Here is a 26,656-nt window from a genome sequence, read left to right as displayed (position 1 = left end):
GGGAAATAAGAATCCCTCATCCAGACTCGAAAGATCAGTGTTCAAATTCTGATTCTGACACTTAATAATATAATCATGGGCAAGTTCTTTTTCTTCTTTGGTTAAGGTTTTCTCTCCTGTAAAATAAGAAGTTTGAATTGGATAATTTAACATTCTGTGAGAAAACAACAAGACCTAGTTGTCCATGCTACGACCCTTTGTTTTCTACAGATAGGGACAAATTGCAGTCCTAATTTGTGATAAAAGTACTGCTTTCATTGGACCTTCGTGGAGCTTGGGACAAAAGTATGGAAGTATAACTTCCTCTAGGATATAGAAGCCATGTTACTTTGCTGGTGGCAGTGTGGTATGGAGTGTTGTTCTTGAGTCAGGAAGATCTGTACTCAAATTTCCCCACAGACGCTTACTAGCTATATGGCTCTAGGCAAGTCACTTAATCCATTTTCTTATCTATAAAATGAGGGTCCTAGACTCAGTGACCTCTACGATTCCCTTCCATGTGACATTCATTTGGAGTATGATGCCATAGTTTAAGAGCCTACTGAATGGAAACTCATAAATCAGAGTTTGTAGATTGCTGACAATCCTGGCAGAAATTTCCTCCACTAAAAATGGGATTTTTCAAGAAATAAGTTTAAACACTGAGTTTATTTTCATGCATACATGTGAATGATTTGGTTTTGGGAAGGAGGAGATTATTGTTCAATGATGGTAACAATGGATGCTAAGGGTTCAATTTGAATGAATCAGAATGCATAAGGAAAAACTCCCCACTGGCTGGGCAAAGAAAGTTGAAATGGTAATGAGGAAGATTTTAATTAAATTTAGTCCAGCAAATATGTATTAGATGAGTATGATAGATTTACAATCTTGTAGCAGAGATAAAACAAATAGAAAATTATAATACAAAGTATAATATGAAAAGTACAAAGGACAGATCTAAGGAGAGTAGTATGACATTTTGATATTCTAGACTTTCTGGCAGAAGGAATGGATAACCCTGGAAAAAGGTTGGGGACACAGTCCTTTCTTCAGAGCTCTTCCCTGCTGGTTAGATCACCTCTATTATAATGTGTTCAGCTTGATATACCCCACCATTCTATTCCTCTCCACCTAAAATAATGTAGTTGTTTAGTCATGTTTTTTCAGTAGTGTACAACTCTTTGGGACCCCTTTTAGGGTTTTCTTGGCAAAGATATTGGAATGGTTCCTTTTCATTTTACAGATGAGGAAGCTGAGGCAAACAGGATTAAGTATCTACCCCAGGGTCAGACATCTAGTAACATTATGTAAGGCCATATTCAAACTCAGGCATTCCTGACTTTAGGTCTGGCACTCTATCTACTGAACCACCTAGCTGCCTGATTCATAGAATAATGGAGTTTCAGGGTTGAAAAGGATTGTAAAGGCTTGAATCTTAAGCACGAATCCTTTCCTCATTATCTCAGACAAGTGGTCTTTGTTGCAGGACTGCATCTTTCCATATCCTGATATACCTTCAGGGCTCTGTCTTGGGCCCTTTTTTTCTTTTCTCTCAATCCTCTCTCTTGATACTTCATCAGCTCATCTCTATGCAGCTGACTCAGATCTATTTAGCTAGTCCTTGACTCTCACCTGCACTCTAATCTTGTATCACCAACTGCTTATTGGACACTTCAAACTGAATGTTCTATAGGCATCTCAAACTCAATATATCCCCAATAGAACTCTATCTTTCCCCACAAATCCACTTCTGAACCTCCCTATTTCTTTTCAGGGTTTTATAGTCTTTCCAACTCAGGTTCACATCCTTGACTCTAATACACATACCTGATGAGTTGCTGAATCTTGATGCTATTTCCCTAACATCTCTCACATGTTTATGCCTACATCACCTCCTGGGTTTTCATCTTGCCTCAAGTCTCTTTCCTTGCTGATGTTATTCTCCACTTAGATGCCAAAGTGATATTCCTAAAACACAGATCTGACCATGTTAGTCTACTACTTAATAAATTCCAATGGTTTCATATTACCTCTAGAATAAAATACAAAAGTCCTTTGGCATTTAAAGCTGTTTATAACCTGACTCTAATCTCCATTTCCAGCCTTATTTGATTATTGTACTTCATATAGCCTATGGTCTAGCAAAGATAGCTTTCCTACTATTCCTTAAGACAACATTCTATTTTCCACTTCTCTATATCTTTGCCCAAGTTGTGCATGCCTCAAACAGATTCTCTTTTTATTTTCACTTCTCAGAATCTCTAGTTTACTTCAAAACTCAGCTCAAATGTTAGTTTATATGAGACTTTTCCTGATCTCCTTTTCCTTAGTTGTCAGTGATTTCTCCCCATGTATTTATTTTGTATGTGAACATGTGGTTTCCTTGTAGAGAAGGTAAACTCTTTGAGGGTAAGAACAGTTTAATTTTTGTGTTTTATTCTCAGACACTAGAATGATGCCTGAAAAAGTAGATACTTCAAAAATGCTTGTGGGTTGGTCCAATCTTTGTTTGACTACCTCTAACAACAGGTAGTTCACCATGTATTAAAGCAGCTTATGTTAAAACTGTATCTTGTTCTGGGCTTTCTGACCATTCTCTCTCTCTAGTCATTACAGTAAGTTTGTAAGTAGTCAGCATAAAATAACAATTACGGAAGTAAGATTGGAGAGGGAAACTTAGAAGTCATGTACAAATTAACCCCAAAATCAAAGGAGCATAGTTAGCAAATTGTAACATATATTAACCAAAAATCACATCCTAGTAATATGTGTAAATCAGAAAAAGCCATCTAGACTTTGCTGCCAGGGGTTTTTCGATCTTACTATACATAAGTACTTGACATCCCCACTAAGACCAACAGAACACCAAATGTTACTGATAACTTTGAGATGAAGTGCATATGTTAACTTTAAAGTTTTACCAATATCTTTGAGATGATTTTGATATGCTAATGAAGTAACCCAAAAGTGACATGGATAAGAGTTCTTCCCAAAACCCTATAAAATGAGAACTCAAACTCTTTTTTTCCTCAGGCATTCTTTTATTTCCTTCTGGGTCTATACTGCTAGGTGCTTCCAACTCTGAGTGATTCTGGTGTGTGCGATTCTTTACACCTCTCTCCTTCCTTGTCTCCTTCCTTATACTACTTACCTTCCTTTAATATGGGTGAGGGAGTACAAAGGCAGAAGGTATAGGGACAGAGAATATTTAAAGAAAGTTTTCCAAAGCTCTACTCAGATCTCATTTTAGGACATGGAGCTGACCCTGGATTCTCTAGGGCTCTGGCTACAGACCAAAGTTCAGGTAAATTCTACCAAGCAGACAGATTTTGAGTCTGGTTCCTGAAACATTCTATATATGCTTTTTAAAGAGCAATTTAGCTAAGTACAGAGAAATCACCTAGCTTCCCCACATATAATCTTCAAAACAACAATGACAATGACAACAGAGAGAGGATAACCTATCCTATTGGTTAATCACCAACATATATATATATATTATATATATATATATATATATATATATACATATATATATATATATATAAATATCCTATTGGTTAATCACCAACATATATATATATATATATATATATATATATAATATATATATATATATATATAAAAATTCTCATCACTATACTTTTTAAAAAAGGCTATGTTACCCACATGTTGAGGGGATTGTCAGGACCATGGTCAGTGATTGACACAAAACAATAGTCATAAATCTCATAGACCTGTTACAGTTGGCTGTACTGTACTCAAAAGCATACAGGAGTTAATATCAAGAATATTTAAGGAAGAAGAAAGACTGTTATCAAGCCCAGAAGACATAATTAGGCTGTCCCACTTTTCTGCTTTTCAGTAGTCTAGATTCACAGAATGACACCAAAATCCAGATGAAACTCTGAACTTTTGGAAGAGTTTTGGTACAATGGGTTTTCTGAGAAGAAGCTTACGTAGGTACATCTTTTTGGTCTGTTTTTTGGTGTGCTAAACCAGAGGTATCAAATATGGGTTTTGTTAATAGCTCATGAACTGCATCACTCCCGAGTTCCTTAGAATAAGATTAAAATGTAACTGGGAAATATTTCACAAGAAAATACAATAAAACATAATGTTAATTTGTGGTTTTCTAAGTCAAGATATGACCTGTAAGGAGTCTTATAGGGCAGCTAAGTGATGCAGTGCATAGAGTGCTGACCTTTATTCAGGAAATATCATCTGCCTGAGTTAAAATCTGGCTTCAGATACTTACTAGCTGGATGACACTAGGCAAGTCACTTCACACTGTTTACCTCAGTTTCCTCATCTGTAAAATGACTGGAGAAGGAAATGACAAATGACTCCACTATCTTTGCCAAGAAAACCCCAAATGGGTCATGAAGAGTTGGACATGACTGAACAACAACCAAGGATCTTATTTGTAGTTTGATGGCACCTTTCCTTTTTATTTGAGTTTGACATCATCATAGTAAATAGTGTAGAGTAGTATGTGTATGTGTATGTGTGTGTGTGTGTGTGTGTGTGTGTGTGTGTGTGTGTGTATGTGTTTACATTCCTTCTCTTGGCATCTTATGTCTCATGGAAGAATTAAAGACATTCTTCACATGACAAGAGTCAGTATTCTGATAAAGAAGTTTGTGGTGAGAATGAAAAGCCCTTCAAAATATATTGATAATAAAATTCATTCTGAGACTGCCCTAATGTCCTGAGAGTTTTGAGAGTCCAGATTAGACATGAACTCAAAAACTCAAAACTTCAGTGAATCTTGAAGAAATTATGTCCCTCAACTTCCTACTTACATATTTATTGCCATGCCATGGCATGAGAAACAGTAGAATTGTGATCAACAAGTATCCATTTAGGATTAGGATCTTAGATTAAGGTCTTACACAAGTGAAGATCTGGGGAGCAGAAGATTAAGGTATGGGTTAAAGGGTCTAGGTAAGTGAACGTTTACACACCAGAGACTAAGAGATTGCAACCATGAACCAGAGGCAAGTATAAGTTTGGGAACCAATAGATCAGCACAGTAGGAAAAGGGAATCAGGGGAAGAAGAGAAAGCTGGGTTATTTAAAAAGGAGAGAGAAAGAGCAGAACCTAATCCTCAGATAATTAGCTATTTGTCATCTGTTTTATTTTATATTTTCTGCCTAAATAGGAAGTTTAAAACCACTTGCTTTAGGATTGCTGATATAGGGGAATATGGGCGAGATACAAGTTAATGTGAATAGAACAGAAGATATAAGTGGATTCCTACATATCTCAGAAGATGAATCTAAAGTAAATTCATATCCCAGTAAAGAGGCTTTTCTCATGTCAAAGGCTTCATAAACATGGACATATTTAGTTTAGTCATTTAAGAATGTTTACTTACATAGAATGTTGTCTATAAACTTTTTAACTAGCCTATTATTACAGTCTCCTAAATGAGTCTTTCTTCTAGTTTGTCCCTTCTCTAATTCATCTTTCACAGGGCTTATGAGTAATTTTTCTAATTACCAGATATAAACACACAAATCTTGAATGACTCTCCATTGTGTAGCAAACATAAAATTCCTTGGCATGACATATGAGTCCTTTCACAATCTAGTCCTTTTCTTCCTATCTGGTCTTATCCCCCAGTATTCCCCTTCTCTAATTCTGCATCCTTAGAACTTTTCAATTTTGCTCATACTTGAAACACCTTTGCCTATTGAAATCCTTTTTTTCCTTTGATGTTCAGCCTGCCCTCTCTCTTGGAAATGACTCTTTTCTCCTAAAGTCTCTTAGAATACTCTTCAATACTCATTCATATAGAAATCAAAGGACCAACTCTAGATTTATGACACATTTCAAAGACATAGAATTGGAAGGGACCTTAGAAGCAATCTAGTCCAAATCCCTCTTGTTATTATTCCTTTAAGTGGGATTCTTTGTCTATGCTAAAAAACCCCACAGTTTCTAAATCATAGACTCCAAGAACCTCAGAAGACATCTGCATGATGGATGAATCCTCTCTGTAATTTCCCTGCCAAGAACTTAGTGACAGAGGAATTGATGATCTCAAAAGGTAACAGATGAAAAAAACTGAGGTCTAAGAGGTGAAAAGATTTGTCTGAATTTATGCAGATAGGTAAGTAGCAGAGTGAAAATCTGAAGCCTGGGACTTCGATTCCAAACCACATTCTTTTAACTGTAACGTAGTAAGAAGAGCAGAGTGGTACAGGTGAAAAAAATATTAGATTTGGTGTTAAAGGGCATGAATTCACTTTCTAGCACCAGAAGATAGATATTACTGTTTGATTATCTATTCATCATTCTATCATTTTAATTGAGACTCAGGCATCTGTGTTTCTTTTAAAGGTGTTTGGAGAATTTACTGATTTTTGAGAAAATAATTATCATAAAATTACTATACTGGCATTCCATAGTCGATAGGACACAGGACTTGGAATCAGGAAGAATGAAGTTTGAATCCTGTCTTAGATAATTTGTTAGGTGTGTGACCTTAGACAAATAACCTTTTTATGCTTCAATTTTATCATCTATAAAATGAGCGGGTTAAACTCTATGATCTCCAAGGTATTTTCCATGGTACTAAATCTATGACTCATTCAATATCAACACATATAGTAAATCACTGATTTGTACCTCACCAATAGGAAATTTGTGTTAATTGGAACAGACATTGGGTTTACTTTTATTTAGCAAATTCTTTCTTAGTAGCGCAAAGTAATAGTGTAAATTCAAATGAGATAGCGTTCAACATACTTAAGGTGACAGACTCATTTTGAGAACTTCAGAAGTATCCAGTAATCCATACTGTAGAGGACCTTCAGCATATTTTTATTTAATTCAGCCTAGACAAAGAATTCCACTTAGGTCAGGAGTAATAATTCAAAAATATTTTTTTTCTGAAAGCTAAATTGGTGGAAGTGATGAGAATAGGGGAGAATGACCCTCAAGAAGCCATTGTATTAGAAGCTTGTGTCCTAAGCCTGTTATAAAAAATTAAAGTATTACTTTAAGAGTCCCTGGCTTTAATAACAACAACAACACTAACAACTAGAATTAACATGCACTTTAAGATTTGAGATGTACCATACCTTTGATAGACAAGCTAAAGTGGATAAAGTGCTGGGCCTAGAATCAAGACCTCCACTTCCAATCTGGCCTTATGTACTTATTAGCCCTGTGACCCTGGGCAAATCCTTAAATTCTGTCTTAATCTACTGGAGAAGGAAATGGCAAACTGTTCAGTATATTTGGCAAGAAAATCCCATGGACGGTATTGATGTGCTGTGGTCCATGGGTCATGAAGAGTCAAACATGATAGAATGACTAAACAAAAATATAGATATGCTATCTCTTTGAGCCTCATGACAACCTTGTGAGGTAGGCACTGCTGTCAATCCAGTTTTACAGATTAGGAAATTGAGAATAAGAGAGTCACTTGCTTAGGGTCACACAATCAATAAATATCTGAAGAGAAATTTGAACTTCAGGTTGAGAACACTGGCTGACTGCATTGCCTAGTTCCCTTCAAGGGACAAGAAGTTGTATAGGAGTGGGTGAAAGAAAGGAAAACCTTATCCTGTCTTACTTACTTTCCCCCATCCCCTTCTCTGCTTGCTACAGGGAAAAGAGGACATAGGAACCTAAACTCATAATTTAGGTAAATAGGAACCTTCCTCAGGAGAATTGCAAGAAAGCAGCTAAAAAGTATAACCTGCTATTAAAATGATCACAGGTAGAGCTACCTGAATGGAATTTGGAGATCAAAAAGCACTGCCTACATTGTGACAATTTAATTTAATTACAGGCACAGCATTGAGGAGAAAATAAATAGTCTGTGGAGGATCAGCCTCTCAAATGTAAAGTTTCACAGTGGAAAAAAAAATTAGATTTGGAGAGAGGATGCATCAGTTCTGCTTTCAGGCTCTTCTAATAAGCAGGGGGCAGTCATTAATGAGAAGGAATCTGGTATGGTATGAGAAGGAATCTACTATCTGTAAGGCACTGTGGAGTACAACTTACCATTGTGATATGGCAGTGAAAATAACCAATATAATTTTTTTTTTTGTAGTCAGGAAGACCTGGCTTCAAACCCCAATTCAGACCTCGCTAGCTATGTGACCCTGGAAAAGCCATATGCCTCAGCTGGAAAATGAAGAAGTTGGTCTCAGTGACCTCTAGGGTACCCTTTTGACACTTTTTTTGGGAAACCATGAGGGCTAAGTGACATGACCAGGGTCATACAACCTGTAAACATCTGGACCCAAATTTGAATTCAGGTTCTCCTGATTCCAGGGCTGGTGCTCTGTCTACAATACAACTTAGGTGCCTTGCTTTTAACTCCAAAATCTACAACCATATAATTCTATGTTGAGAAATGATAAGAGCTGAAGGACCAGAAGAAGTTTTGCTACTAATTAGCCAGATAATCTTGGGCATGTCATATAAACCCTTAATGTCCTCATTTGTTAAAATAGAGGGTCAAATGAAATGATCTCCGGAATTCTTTCTAATTTTAAAATTCTATGATTTTTATGTTATAGTCACACAAGCAATTATATTTATGATATTTGTGGTGCTATTAAAAGGTCTGGTTTTTATCAGTGGCTCATTGTTTTAGTTTCCTGGGGATCTGAAATGTTAAATATAACATGCCCATAGTCACCCAGCTAGTATGTATTAGAGGTGGAATTCCAAATCAAGTTTTCCTTACATTAAGGCCAGCAGGCTCTATTTATTACGCTACAGTGCTTTTTAGTCAGTCTTATATAGCATTAAAACAGGAACTCTGAGAACTTCTCCTAGGCAACTGAATGAATGGATGCTTTTCAATAGTTTAGTTCAATTTAATTCAGCAATTATTTATAAAGAGTCTACTGTCTGTAAGGCACTGTGGAGTACAACTCACCATTGTGATATGGCAGTGAAAATAACCAATATAATTTTTTTTTTTTTTTTTTGCTGAGGTAATTGGGATAAGTGACTTGCTTAGGGTCACACAGCTAAGACATGTTAAGTATCTGAGGTCAAATTTGAACTCAGGTTCTCCTGACTTCAGGGTTGGTGCTCTATCCACTGTGCCATCTAGCTGCCCCGCCAATATAATTTTAAGAGCAACACCAGAAGCATTGTGTCCCAAATTAGGGAAGTGATTGTTTTATTTTATTTTGCCTTGATCGGACTACACATACAAGACAGACTTAAAAATAATAAAGTTTACTTTATAATTGATCTACAATTAAATTATTTTACTAATTCATTCTGACCTTTTATTTCCCCTAACTTCTGCTTTATATATTTGTTAGAATTCTTTCTTTCCTTTTGGTTTAAGACATATTGGTATGTGGAGTCGGTATAATCTGTACTCGATATTCACTTAATTAAGCTATTATAGCCACTGGTGGTCCCTTTGGAGAGAGGCACCAATAACTATCCTTCATTTATGTCATGAATTATACTATGGATCATGCAGGTCATTACCTTGACCTCATAAAACATATCACACAAAGAAGAAATTCACATTTTTGAGTTATTACTCCTGACCTAAGTGGAATTCTTTGTCTATGCTGAAAAATTACAATGTTTCTGAATCATAGAATCTGAGGATTCCATGACATCTGCCTGATGAATTACTCCCCTCTACAACTTCCCTGCCAAGAGGTCAGTGATGGGGAACTAATGATCTCAAAAGGCAACCCATTCTGTTTTGTACAGCTTAATGCTTTTTGATATTGAGTTGAAATCTGTCTCTTAGGAACTCTATTCATGGGTTCTAATTTGCCCCTCTGGGGATAAGAAGAATAACTCTAATTCTTTTCATATATCAGTCCTTCAAATATTTGAAGCAGCTATTATGACTTCTCTTCTTTAGGAAGCCCTGTTTCTTTGAATTAATATGGTTTCCTCACAAACTCTGCTTGTGTTCTAGCATACCAATAGTACCAATAGCATACAATAGTACCAGTAGAACTGAATACAGCACATAACATGTAGTCTACCAGGATAGAACAAAACAGGAAATCATTATCACTATTTTGGATACTAATGTTGCCTGAAGTTTCATTACCCTTTTTGGCCACCATATCTAATGGCTTATTAAGCTTGAAGATGTACCAAGTCTTCCTCAACTGAGCTACAATCTAATAAAGTCATCCTCATCTTCTATATACATAGTTGACTTCAAAAAATTATAAATGTAGGACTTAGATGAATTCAGATACCTAGTTATATTGTGACGCAACCCATGGGTCCATGGAAGAAAAAGATGGAAGGGGAACTGGAAACTCATACTAATTATGGTGATGGAGACTTTGGAGTCATCTCTTCTACCTGGGTTGATTTATATGGAATTCATAATCTGCATTTAAAAACCCTCGTAAGTGTGGGAACATGGATCTACTTAATATCAGAATTAATCCCAGCTCATTGTCTCCAATTCTTTCAAATAGTTGATTGAGTTTAGTAGTGAAGAGGTTCTTCTTTTGTCCATCAAATTTGCTACTTTACCTGCTCAGTATCTTTTTCCCCAGTAGGCTGCCTCTGCTATTCCCAGGTCACTTTTTTCACAGAGAGTTTTGGGACATTGCTTTCTTCATAATATATTGAGTGACTATGAACTTTTGCTGTTACTTTTTGTTGTTGTTGTATCCTGTGTCTTGATGTATATGCTGTTATGGGCCATTCTGTGGAGCTACACATTTTTTGCTCTGATCTTTACAGTCACTTCTTCATTGATTAACATTATACAAATGGTGCTGAAACTGATAACATCCCAGCTAGCTCTGTTGTAAATGTTTATAAGGGGAAAGAGATGGAAAGCACGGTCTGCTCAGTAAGATCCATCCTGGCTAATGGGAAAACCAATAACTCTCAAAGCAAATATTCAATATGTAAATGGGTAGTGCTGAGAGTGGAGAAGGAGTATTAAGGTGGCTGTCTTTGTAGATGGAGAGTATTTTAAAAGATTAATTCTTATTCATCCTTGGTGGATGTCCTGCTTTAATGTGTGAATGTCAAATGTTAGAGCTGGGCAAGACCTTGGAGAAAATCTAGTCTAACTCCTTCATTTTATTACAATAAGGTTTATAATAGCCACTATAGTAATAAGTAGCATAAGAATGGTGAAATCAAAAGATGTCCTCATGAATTCAACTGCCAATATGAAGACCAAGATGCATCAAACAAATGACTGAGTCATGAGCATCCATTCATAAAAGTAAAAGAGTTTATGATAGAGAATTATTTAAGATCAAATAGTTTATTGCAGACTTCAATGTCAGCATATTTTTAGAGTCCAGAGATATTTATTAATGTAAATTATGAATTATGTGGTAGAAATTGTGGAACATATTACTGCAGATGACAAAAAACATTTAACATCTATTGGATATCTAGAAAGACAATATTGGATGGGTAAAATTATAGAAAAATAGATTTGCAAACTAACTAGAGAAGAAACCTGCATATTATATTATAAGCCCCACAATATCCTTGAGAATTCAGGGAGTTTATTTCCTGATGCAATAAGGCATCAATAGAGAAAACTGTTTCCTACCATTATCCAGATCGACAAAAAATTTATGAACAACATTTTTCACAGACATTGCTATACTTAATACTCATAATTTCCTAGGACTATTTTAGACTTAGATTTCCATTCATGGAATGAAAAGCTTTCAAAAAATATCTATCTATCTATCAGAAGAAATTAAAACCCTGGAGGAACAGGATGAAGTACATGTTATCCTTGTCAGCCTGTTTCCTGCTAGAGTTAACTCTAAGATGTTTTCTTACTTATTCATCTAGTCATTCATTCACTTATTTGTTTATTTATTTATCTATCCTCTATCTACTATGCCACCTAGCTGCCCCTCTCTAAGATACTTTCAGTGAGTCTATAGAAAATGAGTTTATGTCCTAATATAAGATTCATTCTCCCAGCGCTGTTCCTGGCTCTCAGACTTACAAACCATCCTGTCTTATTCTGGAATTCCCATCATCTCCTTGAGTCTTTTTGCCATGGAACAAAACTTGTCTTTTTCAATGTAAAGCATACTGTTATAAGGTGCACTTCTGCTCTTTGAGTTGCTCTTGGAGCAAAATGGAACTTTTATTCTTCTTCTGGTTCTATTTCAGACCTCTAGATTTCCAAATCACACTATTATTATTATTATCCCCACCTTATGGAGGAGGAAACAGGCAGACAGAAGTCAAATGACTTGCTCATGGTCATACTGCTAATATCTGAAGCAGGATTTGAATTCAAGTCTTCCTCACTTTGCATCTATTGTTCTATACCCTGATGAAATTCATATATTTTTCTCCAGATGTCACTTGACCAGTGATGTGAATGTGAATTGAATACATCCCCAGTGAGTAGATTAGTATAGTGCCTAGCAATGAGTTTAATAAATACTTATTGATTAATTGGTTGATGAATTGAAAGGGACACTATGTAGGATAATAGCTAGTAGTAATGGTAGGATGAAGTAGAACCCTGCCTCTGACACTTACTAGGTATGTAACCCGTAGAAAATTCTTTAACCTCTCTTAGTATATATATATGCACACACACACACACACACACACACATATAAATTCATAGGATTGTTGGAGGATTAAGTTAGATAATGTATGTAAAATATTTTACAAACTTTAAGATGTTATATAACTGTCTATTCTTATTCTTATTCTTATTCATATTCCCTGGTGGTCATCTGAGGCTCACAGCATATCATGGGTTGGTCTTGTAGAATAGGAGGTATCCAGTTTACTGGGTAAAGACTAAGAAGTAGGAAATATGGGCCATGCCAGGCTGCAATGAACCCTTGATCTATAATCATAATTGAATCAGCTCAGACAAGGACATAGCAACCTTTGCACAGTCTGGTTCATCTTGAAGGGTATCAGCCAGTCAGTCCCTCCTGGAATTGGTCCATCAATGCTAAATCATTCCAAAGCAAATCTTGGCTTAGTGCCTAGAATTTACTTCTATATTTCAAGACCCACCCCTGTCCCTTTAGAAACCTCCAGACTTTTTGGGAGGTTTGCTCTTGTTGGTGGGGATTAGGAAGACCTGCCAGGACTTTAGAAAGTGGTCATATTGTTCCAGCAGGGGCTGTCTTTGGGAATATATGGTATTGCCCACTTCACAGTCTGTCCAGAAAGATAGTCCAACAGAAGGCATATATTTTCCCTGTTGGACAGCTATTCCTGTTGCTAGAATTCTACAAATCACTGAAGATGTTCAAGCCATCCTCTGCTGCCATGTGAATGTGTCCTCTCAGCAGATGAGCTCCAATGAAAAACTTAAGGTGATCTGTCCTGAGCTTTCTCTCTTCCCCAATTCTGTTATGCTTATGAGCAATTGAGGCCTTCTGCTTACATCTCAGTTCCTTGAAATCTAGCTTCTAGCCCCACCATGAGATTGACATTGCTCTCATAATAGACTTTATGGGCTGATCTATTTTGTGATTTGACAAATGATATATGAACTCTCCTTTAAAATAATTACTATAGCACCGATATGTTTCTCTTAGTTATTATTTTTTAGCTTTAGATACTTTGTATCTAAATAATAATCTTTTATTGATTCCCTCAATTTTTTCACTTCATAGACTTTTCCAACACACTTGTTTAGAAGAAATATCCATATCCTTGGAGTAGAGAATTCATATCCATGTTCTGTGTTTTTCTGTATTCTCTGACCTGAGAATATTGAGAAGAAAATCGGATACTATTCTCAATCTAGCAACAAGCATTTATTAAGTACCTACTATGATAGACACATTCAGTGTCTACGGCCAAGCTTTGGGTTAAGTATGAAGGATGAAACAATTCCTACTTGTAAGGTAAGTATTTGATTGCCCTCTAGCTGCTGTTGCCATGTAGATGATCACTTTCTTTCTCCCTACCAAAAACTCAGAAAGCTCAAACAGCTACAGATAAAACACATGGATCAATCACAACAGCTAATGTTTTCCTTAAAAGAATTGAGTTCGGGGTGCTAGGCCCTGATGACCATACTTTGACATTCCAGTTGAAAACAGGGTCCTATGTAGTATCTCCATCTTATGGTTTAGCTACTTCTCAGAAGGCAAACCCTTTGGAGCTTTTAAATAAGCAAACTCTTTCCTACAGGGCCTATACTGTTCATCTGATGGGTGTAATAGGTAAGGGCAAGGTCACGATCTCTTCCTCTTTCCCATCCCCACCATATTGTGTCCTTTAATTGGATTTTTAATATTTTATATCTTATTTTATTATTATTAATTTTTTTTATAGACTGGATTGTCCTGATCTCAGCAAGACCCAAAGTAGCCATTCATGAGCCTAATCTGACCATAGAGTGGCAAGGAAGTTTTGTCCTACCCCATTTCCAACCTGGACTAGTTTTTCCCTTTCTTAGAAAGTTTTCTTGGCTTCTATGCTCATGGACTTATCATATTGGTGCCATATTCAGCTCAGACATGCAACTCTCTTAGTGCATGGCATCTCAGAACTCCTGAAGTAATCCTCAAGTCAGCCTCCCCAGAAGAAAGGATTGCCAAGAGTGCACCACCAAATTAGGCTCAACTGAATTTTTTAAAAAGAGAAAAACTTAAAATGTGTTCATATTGGAACTGTCTTAGTTAAGGAATTTGTTTGAATTGTATCTTGAATGAATAAATGAAAATCTACTTGCTATCTTTTAAACTCTGTGGCTAAGCAATAAAAATATGAATTGAAAAAGGGAGCTAGTTCCTGCTCGTACTCTAATTTCCAGAGATAACACATAGAAGAAACATGGGCCAGTGGAATAGTTGTTGACTCTTATTTCATTTAAGCTGTAGTCAACAGCCACATAGGATCTAGGAATTCTAAATTCTGGGGGAAGGGAGGGGAAAGGAAAGAAGAAATGGCTGAGATTCTTACTGGGGATGGACCAATACAACCCAGATTCCTGATTTCATAGTGACATCATCATATTTTTATAGCACTTTAAGAAACAGAAGAAAACAATAGAATAGGAAAGATAAGCAATCTCTCTTTAAGATATCAAGGGAATGCTTTATGCAAAAAATGTGCATGATAAAATACAAAAATGGTAGGGACTTAACAGAAATATAAGAGATTAAGAAGAGTTGGCAAGAATACACAAAAGAAATATACAAGAAAGATCTTAACATCCCCAATAACCACAATGGTGTGGTTATAGAAATAAAGCCAGACATCCTGGAGAATGAATTCAAGTGGGCTATACCAAGTATTGCAAACAATAAGATTAGTGGGGGTGATGGAATTCCAGCTGAGCTATTTAAAATACCAAAAAATGATGCTGTTAAAATGCTTCACTTAGTATACCAACAAATTTGAAAAACTCAGCAGTGGTCATTATATTGAAAAAGATCAGTTTATGCTCCCATTCTTGAGGAAGAGCAAAGCCAAGTCATGTTCAAATTACCAAACAATTATGCTTATTTCATAAGCCAGCAAGACTATGCTTAATATTTTATAAGCCAGCCTTCAGCAGTATGTAAAGTGAGAATTACCAGAAAAGCAGGGTGGTTTTCAAAGAGACAGAGAAACTAGAACCATATTACCAACATTCATTAGATTGTGGAGAAAGCAAGGGAATTCCAGAAAAAAAATTGTTTCTGCTTCATTGATTATTCTATCAGCAAAATGTAGCAAGTCCTCAAAGAGATGGGAATACCATATTATTTTACTTGTCTTTTGAGGAACCTGTAGGCAAGCCAAGAAGTAACATGAACAACTGATTGGTTTAAGATTACAAAGGAGTATGACAAAACTGTATATTGCCACCTTATTTATTTAACTTATATGCAGAATGTTTTATGCAAAATGCCAGACTGGATAAATCAAAAGCCAGAATTAAAGTGGCCAGGAGAAATATTAACAATCTTAGACATGTGGATGATACCACTCTGATGAAAATGAAGAAAAATTAAGAAAAAAAAGAAAGAGGAAAATGTAAAAGTTGGCTTAAGATAATCCCCTCCTCAAAAACAAAAACCTAAGATCTTGACAACTGGTACCATCACTTCCTGGCAAATAGAAGGAGAAGAAATAGAAGCAGTATCAGATTTTATGTTCTTGGGCTCAAAGATCACTGTAGACTGTAATTATAGCCATGAAATTAAAAGATGCAATCTCCCTGGAAGGAAAGCTATGGAAAATCTGGACAGAATACTAAAAAGTAGAGACATCACCTTGTCAACAAAGTTCCATATAGTTAAAATGATGATTTTTCCAGTAGCAATGTATGGCTATGAGAGTTGGAGTGTGAGGAAAGCTGAGCACTGCAGACTGAGCCCAGCAATACTTTCAAATTATGGTGCTGGAGAAGACTTTTCAGAGTCTGTTGGACACCAAGGAACTCAGATCAGTCAATACTTAAATTAATTTGGGCTCTTTACTGGAAGGTTAAAAGCTGAAGCCAAAGCTTAAATATTTTGACCATATGCTGAGAAAATTGGATTCATTTTAGAAGACTGATGTTGGGAAAGATTGAGGGCAAAAGGAAAAAGAGGAGATGGATAGATATTGTTGTGAACATGAACTTGGACAGACTTCAAGAGACAGTGGAGGATAGAAGGGCCTGGCATGTCATGGAGTCACGAAGAATCAGACACGAATGAACAACAAGGTTTACAAAATACTTTCTTCATAGAAACTTTGTACCTCCCTTATTACCAAACTTTGTAGCTTGAATAATCTTGTGATTAATTGTGAGGGCAAATATCACCATCTCCATTTTACAAATGAGGAAAATGAGACTGTCATGAGCCTGTGATCATTTAGGTTGATGTTGTAACTGGGATTCAAATCCTATTCTCATACCTTCAAAGTCAATTCTTTCCCCCCTGGATTATGCTGGACCAAAGGGAATTTCTAACTCCATACTAATATGTAAATTTAGGGTTAGAGAAACCTTAGAAATCTTCTAGCCAACCTTTCATATTTATGAAGTGAGAAAACTGAGATTCAAAAAATTAAATCATTTTCTCAAGGTTACAAAAGCATTTCTAAATTTATATAATTAAATAGCATAAAAAACCAACTCACCTACATATGTAAAACTAAAGTAATGAAAACAAAGTCCTGAATCAGATTATGATGAAGTATTTTCTCTTTGCTTTCATCATTTCATAAACATACAAAACTGGATGAATTCTTTCCTTTATACAAAAGTTAAAAGATAGAGGAACTAGCCTCAGAATCAGGAAGACATTGATTCAAATCCTGTCTCTGATACATACTAGTGAACATGGGAAAATCACTTCATTTCAATGCCAAGGCAACTGTCTAAGATTACAAATTAGAATTGATTTGCCTAATTTACATTTATGCAGGGATTTTCCACATTGGCACTTACTTATACTTATTATATAAATGAGCCAAACTCAAAGTCTTTATAGAATGCTTATGAAAGGTAATGCCATAGAGGACCTGAGAGAAGCACATGATCAGAGCTTTCATTGATTTTTGATGGGAATGGCCAAGTTTGAGAGAGAGGAGAGTGCTACATTTTCTAGAAATATCTAGGGCTCCCTAGGGAAGGGCTAATAGAGTTGGAATGTTTATGAAAACATTCCTCTGTCAAAGATTATTTCTTTCTAGGCTAGCTAAATAATTTCTTTCATAATATACCAGAAGGACTGAAAATCAATATGTTCAGGAATGATATTATTGCTAATAATCATGAAGATAAGGCTGGTAAGGAAATTTTGACCTGCCAGGAAGAAACTTCCCATGAGAATTTTAAAATCATTGCTGTGTTGTGATTGGTGTTGGGGTTTGGGGTGATCTGTTACCTTCCATGACTACCTTAATGGATTCGATATTGTCCGGCACAGGGTTATATTCACAGTCAGTGCTCAAGAAATGTTTGAAGAAAAAATGAAGCTAAAACATGTCACAGTGGGCAGCAGAGTGAGTGGCATCTGTGGCTACAATAAAAAGGGGGGAAACAGGAATCTATAACGCTACTGGTCACTCTGTTTTGTTTGTAAGCAACTAATGGACAGGACTCAATGAACAGCTGTCATGAGAGGAAAGGAAGGAGGAGCACACTTACATACTGTCTATAGTGCCAAACATTAATGGCACTATAGCCAAGTGGGAGAACTGTGAAGTTACCAATTCAAAGGTGTTGCTCAGTGATTGTTCAGGCTCTTTGAAAGCTATTTATTCTTTTCAAATTCCCCCAGATTGTTCTGGGCCATTAACATAAGAATTAGATTTGATATAGGGCAGAGTACACTGGATGTGGAGCTGAAAATTCTGGTTCTGCTGCTAGATGCTGTGTGATCTGGATAGCTAGTTAACTGGCACAATGGGCAGAGTGGTAGCCTCGGAGGAAGATCTGAATTTGAATCCTACCTCAGATACTTACTAGATGTGTGGTCTTGGGCAAGCTACTTAATCTCTCTCAACCTCACTTTCCTTATCTGTAAAATAGGAATAATATTAGCATTTACCTCTCAAAACTGTTGGGATAAAATGAAATAATATTTGTAAAATACTTTGCAAAACTTAAAAAGGCAATATAAATGCTAGTTCTTGTTCTTATTATCTTGGGCAAGTGGCTATTCTCTTAAGATTCATTTTCCTTCTCTGTAAAATCCATCAATTCATTTATTAATTAATGTACTAGGTAATGTGTGGGGAGTAAGGCTAAATGAATTCATTCCTGTCCTGAAGAAGCTTGCCTTCAATCACTGGGACACTTACATAGAAAACTAAAAACAAAAGATAAGGAAAGTAATTTCTAAGAGATAATACTAGTAGCTAGGATTGTGGATTAGAATAAGGTTATGCATAGAGAATGGCAATTGATCTGAGCTTTGACTCAGACTATGGTGAGGAGGAAAGACATTCATTCCAGGCCAGTGCAAAGGCATGGAGAAGAAGGGGGACAGAAAGTTGTATATGAGGTACACTAAGTCAGGCAGAACATCTTATGCAAGAGGGAAATCGATATGCAATAAAATTGGAAAGAGAAGATGGATTCAATCTATGAAGAGTTTAAAAAATCTAACAGAGAAGTTTGTATTTGATTTTAAAGGAAAGATAAAACTATTGCAGTCTCTTGAGTAGGTCAGTGATGTGGTCAAATCTGTGCTTTAGATGAGTTGTATGAGATTATTTCTATGATTTTTTCTAGCCCTAACATCATATAAAGGGTTCAGTAGGACATATCCAAATAGATATATTTTATAAAACTAAACTACCTTTGTTTATTTTTGTTGTTCAGTCATTTTTCAGTTGTATCCAGTTCTTTGTGACCATTTAAGGTTTTCTTGGCAAAGATACTGGAATGGTTTGTCTTTTTCCTTTTCAAAACATGTCTATTAAAGGAACACATTTAATACGTTTACTTATTCATGCAAATTTCTACCATGTACAAAGCACAAAATATGAAGAACTTAGTGGGGATGGAGGGAGTAATATAAAGAGAAATAAAAATTGTCTCTGCTTGACAAGTACACATCTCTTATAGTAAATAATAATAATATAATAATTTTTATTATAGTGGAGAATAGATTATGATAAAAATATTAGAAATGTAAAAAGTGCTATTTGTGGTTTGAAGAGAGAAAGACTATTTCCAACTGGGATCTGGGAAGACTTTCTGGGAAAGTAGTATTTAAATTGGATTTTGAAGAATCTAGAATTTCAATGGGAAGAGATGGGGGAGAGACGTAGAGATTCCTAGGCATAGAAAATAGTTCTGTGAAGGCAAATATAACATAAAGTGGAGAACGAGCTTTGACTCTATAGCATCTAGTTCCTTTATTTTATTTCAAAGTAGAATGCCTACACAAGCCAAATGTTTAAGGTCCTTCAGAAATGAAGTAAATTGTTCTTAGTGTCATGGTGTAAATAGTGACAAGGAGAGTTTCTGCATCTGAGAAGATACTCTGGAAAAGCTAAATTCCTAGCCTGGCTTGCTAGAAGACAAGAATCTGTAGGGAATTGTTAGGACAGTGCCCAACTAAGGTAAAAAGGTACCTATTAAGCAAGCCAGAAACTGCTTCATGTTTTGAAATTTAAGCCTCAATCGCTTGGGAGAGTATAACATTATTTTATCTTATATGTCAATGATTGTTAAAGTCTTGTTTATGTACACTTATGAAAGCTTTTTATGTTAAGCATTTTTTTGAATGTTGAAAATAAATATCTGTCCCATACCTGATTTACATTACACATTAATAATTTTTCTGTTCTTCCCTTTGAGGAGATCTAGGCATAAGCACAACCTAAGTTTTAATTATTTTTTTTTTCTCCAGGGCCCTAGATTGGGCCATAAAACCCAAAGTATTTGAGAAAATGAGCCTGGTCCTTCTTCTAGGTGTTAGACATGCCCGATGACTGATCTTGGTCACTCTGTGTGTAAGTCCAGAACAAAGGGGCCTCTTAGTGGATACAGAGAGGGTGAAGTACCTTAAACCCAGTATTATTTTTAATGTTGGATGATTAATAAAATAACCAAGAAGATACTGATAAGAGCATAAAGAACAAAGACAAGAGATCAGGAAGACCCCTGTTGATCCTGATAGTCTTGTGGGAAATACTAATATCTTTTAAGTGGTCTGGTCTGGCCCACGGCAAAAGCCCTGATTTTGTCCCTGACTTCTTAAATTTTTAATATTTTTTCAACTTCTGATCCTCCCAAGTCCAGCTCATGACAAGGGCTGAGCTTTTTCAGATTTCACAGGCCAAGAGACTTCCCTTAGACCTCCATCAGGCAAGAATTTAGGGCCTCTATATACTTGTGCACCCCAAAGAGTTAACAGAAAGGGAAGCAGTTGGCCTGGGTCTCTGCCCACCTTGCTGGACATGTTTTTTCTTTTTTTTATAGTTTGGAAACTAGAGGAACAGGATAAGGATGGGGTCAGATCATCTTGTACAGGTGTTTAAGAGCCACAAAAGGATCTTAATCTACCATTGAGGATACGTAGTCTGGGAAATGTAGACTGGGAGCTCCTCTATTTTGAAATGTGAGCCCCTCCATTTAAATGTGATCATCTTGAGGGTAGGGACTGATTTTTTGTTTTTGTTTTTTGCTTTTTATTGTATTCCTAGCACTTATCACAGAATCTGACAGGCATGTGGTAAGCACTTATATATGTTGTTAACTGACCAATTTGGGTTTAGTTAAATGGCATGGGTTCCACAGTTTAAGTCCACCTTTTCATCCCCAAATGCGTATTTGCCACCAAATGCATACCAGTGGATGATGGTGCCCCACAATGCTAATCTTTTACAGAACCCAGTTATAAAAATGGTGGTAACATTGTCTGTGAAATTTGCTTCAGCTCCTTGGAAAGTTTAAAAAGGTCATAAAGGACAATCCATGGTAAATACCTAATCTGGGTTCACATGGATGTGGAATATATCATTGCTATTTTAGAGAATTAGGTGGGAATTACCTTTTTTTTCATTTTCACATTTTTGAAGATAGCATGGACCCTCCACGTTTTTGCAAACATTGCTCCAAAAGCGGTTGTGTAGCCCACCGTGAGAATCCAGGTTCGGACCTAAAAATCCAAGAGAAGAAAGAAATTTACATCTCTTCTCTGTACTGTATATATGCATATAGTTATTTGCTTGTTGTCTGCCCCGTTAGAATGTAAACTCCTTGAAGGAAGGATCTGTTTTTTTTTTTTCTTTTGAATCCCCATAGCTCGACACATAGTAATCATTTAATAAATGCTTGTTAACTGACATCTTATGAGCAAATTAAATTTTCTGACTTTTGAAAGCATTCCAAATTTCTTCTCTAGATGCATGTTTTAAAACTACAAGCCTGAAAAGTATGTAATTCTAAACATACTTGGAGAAATCCAAAACAGTGAACTCCCCAAATCTGCTTATGTCAGAATTTTCACTATCTTAGAGACAGTTATATTTTTACAGCAGGAGAAGGAACCTTTCAGACAATTACAAAGTGACTCCAGGCCTGAATGACAAAGAAACCCTCTCCCCCTTTTTCCTCTTCCTCCTCCCATTTCCCACTTTTTACCTGTGCCTCTTGAACTTTACCTTTTCCCTGGTTCAAATTCCACCTAGATTTTTCCTGATTCGAATTAACACTGGGTTTCAAAAGATGATAAATTTAGATCTAAAAGCTAGAATGAGTCTTGGTGGTATAACCCTCTGGTAAGGAAACTGAAGTTCAAATAGATTAAATGACTTTTGTAATAAGTAGAAAGTGGAAGTATTAGGATTTGAAGACCTCTGAAGATCTGCAGCTTTGAAGTCCTAAGACCTCTCCAATATATGGAATCTCCACTATTAAAAAGATCAGCTTTATGTAGTGGAAAGAGGACTAAATCACAAGTTAGAAGATCTGGGGTCTAGCCTGGACTCTGATTATTGCCCTGCATGACCACTGGCAAGTCACTTTTATCTCCTGAAAATGAACAGTTGGTCTTGATTATCCTCTAACATCTTTTCCAGCTCAGTCTTTGAATTTAGCCAGATCTGATTTAGTTGGACTAATTTATAAATTTATTAGTTTTTTTTACAATTACAATATTATGATTAATTGCATTCTGCCTCACATTCTCCCTTTTGTCCTTTCTCTTTTTTTTTCTCTTTTAATATGTAACAAAACACCCCCTCTTCTCTAGCTTGGAGTTATTTATGTTTTAGTATAAAAATGTGTGCTAACTTAAGTAAGTATGAAATTTAATCGATGTTCTAGAAGGGACTAGATGTGGGAAGAGAAGCAAACCTTGAAGTGGGTGGAGTGGAGTACTATCTTTGTGGTTCCAGAAAAGTGGAGCAGAAACTTGGGAGAGGCAAGTGGAAAGGGATCAAGAGCACAGTTAAAAACCCCGAAGATTTGGAACAAAAAATGGAGCTAGTTGACCTTAGTAATAACCAGTGTGAGAAGACATATGTATACAGAGAAACATACTGTACTGTAAGGTATGAAAGATGGATATGAAAAGAGGGTTAGTCTAAAGATCTTTTAGACAAACTCATTTAGACTTGTTATTGAGTTGTATCTGAATCTCTATGATTTCTTTTCTTGGCAAAGACACTGGAATGATTCTTCATTTCCTTCTCCAGGTCATTTTATAGATGGGAAAACTGAGGCAAACCAGGTTAAGTGATTCGTCCAAGATCACACAGCTATTAAGTGTGTGAGACTGGCTTTAGAGGCAGGTCTTCCTGAGTTCAGGGATAATGCATTATCCACTTTGTCATCTAGACATAGGCAAATTGCTGTTTGTCCTCCATTCTTGAAGAGGATCATGGCATCAGGGAGGTGATGCTGTGTGATATGCAAGTGAGGCAGATATAAGAGAGGGAGGGCTGTGCAAGGTCACTTGCCTCACTTTCTCTTCCAGATCTCTCTGAGTGAAGTGGCCAGATACAGATCAAGATAACTGGAGATAAGGAAAAAACAGTAGGTAGACTTAAACAACTCTGTATTTTGTAGCTGTGTCTGTAGGGCTTCAGCTTCCCTTCTGCCTGTCAGGTTATATCTGGCAGAGAAAAAAAAATAGCTTCTGCTCCAGATCCAAAGCTTATCTCCAACTCCACTGTCTTTTATTTGCTTACTTACTAGGTTTTGGACTCCATGTGTCTTAGACTTTTGAAACCTTTCTTCTTACAGCCTGAGTTGATTTTTGAGACTTAATTCCCTTTCAGAATATAAACTCTCTATTAAAATGTAAGTTGCGTGCCAATAAGGAGATAATTTCCTTTATTGTGTTTTGTATCCCCCACACCTAGCTAGCTCAGTGCCTGACACATAGTAAGTACTTAATGAAAGCTTGCTGATTGATTGAACTTATTATTTAAGGAAAAAAAAATGACTTCCTCTCTCAATTGTTTTTGAGCCTGTAGATGAGTACTGCAGACACACAGTTTCTCTGTTTGACTTTGAGACTGAATTTCATTAAGGCTGCTTCTGTTAGTGATCTGGTTAGCATAAGCCAATTCCCTAAGGTCTTACTTTGACCCACAGACAAACACAGAATAGTAGCCATTAGCAGAGTGCAGGGGTCTCTGCTTTTCCAGAAACACAGAGGCAGGGTAACCTTTTTTAGTCCTGAAGCCCATGGAATTTGGGAAACCAGGTCTTCCCTTTGGGTAAGAAAAACAGAATCCTGAGATCACTATGGACAAAGGAATACCCCAAATTCATCAATCTTGTTCAAGTCTCATGCCTGTAATTAATCTGTTTAGCAATCATGTCATAGGAATCATGACACATGATACATTCTGACTCTAATGTGTCACCAAAGCAAGGGCTTCTAGTAACAATCTGCTAGCACCAAAAGGATACTGACTGCTGGCTTTTGTGTGGTACATGATAATTTTTTAACATGCAGACAGGTTGTTGGTTCAAATTTGGCCCCAGGTACTAACTAGATATGTGATCCTGACTCAGTCACTTAATCTGTTTGCCTCAGTTTCTTCATCTGTAAAATGAACTGAAGAAGGAAATGGCAAACTACTCCATTATCTTTGACAAGAAAGTCCCGAATGATAGCACAAAGAATCAAACATGAATAAAATGCGACTCAATAACAACAAATGACAAAATATAAAGGTGATATTTTGGGGGCTTAGAAATGGAAAAGTTATTGGGGCTTGAAAAGCATTCAGTCTAAAAATAATTAATAATAACAATAACATAATTACAAACAATAAGTTGATATGACACCTTAAGTTTTGCAAAGCATTTCACAAATGTTATCTCATTTGATCCTCAAAAATGCCCTGAGATGGGTTCAATTATTAGTCCCATTTTACAGATGAAGAAACTGAGGCTGAGAGAGGTTGGAGGCTTTTCCAGGGTAATACAGCTAGTAGTTCTCTGAGGTAGGATTTGAACCTTAATCTTCCTGGCACTTCCTATTTTCTGACATTCTGAAGTCATATATCCTTACTTTCATCACATTACCTACCATAATGCCAGAAGTAAAAGAAATCAGATTAGTAAAGATCTGAACTATAAACTAAGACCATCAACTTGAAAAATGCGGTGTTTGACTTAAAGCCTTTCTAAGATTCTTTCCAGTTCTATGTCTATGATCTTATGAATTTTCATACATTTTATTCATAAAAATGCTGGTTAATTACTGTCTTTCCCTCACTTCTTATCCTGAGGCTACTTTGGGCAATGACAAGGATATACTGGGCTCACAATATTATCTGATACCTCATGCTATTGTGAGGTGCTTCTTTCTTTCTTTTTTTGACCAGATATTGGATATTTATTATATGCCAAGCATTGTATCAATCACAAAGGTCACAAATACAATAAAATAAGCTGGTCCCTATTCTCAAGGATCTTATATTTTAATAAGAAAGGATAAAACATAAAAGGAAGTGGAAAGCATGGGTGTTACCTGTGTGGGAGCCAATGCAACTGTGGGTCAGGAGGAGCTCAGAGAATACATTGAGCTGAGAGTGAGACCAGCAGCATGACTGAGGCTCCTCAAAGAGATAGGGGTGTTTGATAGGAACTCTTCAATCAATGAGCTATTGTCCAGACAGAGTCTATGGCACAGTTCAATGTGGAGTCCCACTCCAACAGTTCTCTCCCTGCTGGTCTCTTCTCTGGTAAAGGCTGCTGGCTCTTTTATTGCTTTGTGTTCCAGAGTTTAGACAGTTTTAGTCAGTGATCCCATTTGGATAGATGTCCCAGTCCCTCAAGCAAATCCTCATGCAATTACTCTATAATCTTTCCTTAAACTTTTGAGAAACCCTATATTTTCCTCAGGGAGTTGCATCTATCTTAATACTTCTTTCCTTCCCTTTATTTTCTTCTTCCATATATATATACATATATATATATATATATATATATATATAATTTTTTTTTTTACAAAAGTCCTTATCTACATTTTGAATTTTCTGATTACATCTGTTTTCTCTCAACCATCAACATTAGAGGTAAATACTTTTCTTGTTTAATTTTATTTAATTACTAATGTTGTAACAGTATTCGTTTTTTCTTTCAATAGTGTTTTATTTTTCTAAATACATGTAAAGATAGTTTTCAATATTCATTTTTGTAAGACTTTGTGTTCCAAATTTTAACAATATTCTTTTCTAATGTTTCACTGTCAATATACATTTTAGTGGCATTGTGGATTAAATATGTGTGTGTGTGTGTATGTATGTGTGTGTGTATAGTTTAGTCTGAGTTCCTAACCATAAATGATAGATTATAAATAGGTTATTATAAGTTAAATCATGTGGGAAATTTAAATGTCATCTTCTAAACACTAGCTCAGGAATATTTAACTTTTTTTTGTATGTCATAGATCTTTTTGACAGAATGGTGACACCTATGGATGCCTTCTCAGAATAATGTTTTTATAATTTTAATTTTATAATTTCCCCCTTGAGATCTGATTTAGTTGTATCCCAGAAATTTTGGTATGTTGTTTCATCCTTATAGTTTTATTTCACATAATTACCAATTGTTTCTATCATTTATTCTTTGACTCACTCATTATTTAGGATTTCATTGTTAAGTCTCCATCTGAGTCTGTCTTTTGTTTATGCTTACTGAAATGGTTACTATTTTTATCATGTTATTATCTGTAAAAGGATATGTTTATTATTTCTACCTTTTTACACTTGGTTGCAATATCTGTGTCCTAATTAATATGGTCAGTTTTTGTAAAAGTTTCA

The 26,656-nt window shown here is 36.0% G+C and overlaps 1 protein-coding gene across 1 annotated transcript in view; it reads right to left on the bottom strand.

Annotated features, from left to right (window-relative positions):
- GABBR2 (gamma-aminobutyric acid type B receptor subunit 2) overlaps positions 1 to 26,656 on the bottom strand; it is a 780,032-nt gene that overhangs the window by 102,443 nt on the left and 650,933 nt on the right. The window contains exon 12 of the mRNA XM_051998595.1: positions 21,421 to 21,528. Within this exon, the coding sequence (XP_051854555.1) occupies positions 21,421 to 21,528 (108 nt within the window). The remainder of the gene's footprint in view (positions 1 to 21,420; positions 21,529 to 26,656) is intronic.

This window comes from Antechinus flavipes, chromosome 1, assembly GCF_016432865.1.
Source record: "Antechinus flavipes isolate AdamAnt ecotype Samford, QLD, Australia chromosome 1, AdamAnt_v2, whole genome shotgun sequence".
NCBI classification, from domain to species: domain Eukaryota; kingdom Metazoa; phylum Chordata; class Mammalia; order Dasyuromorphia; family Dasyuridae; genus Antechinus; species Antechinus flavipes.
Note: the sequence above shows the minus strand (reverse complement) of the source record. Positions and strands in the feature narration are given on the sequence as shown.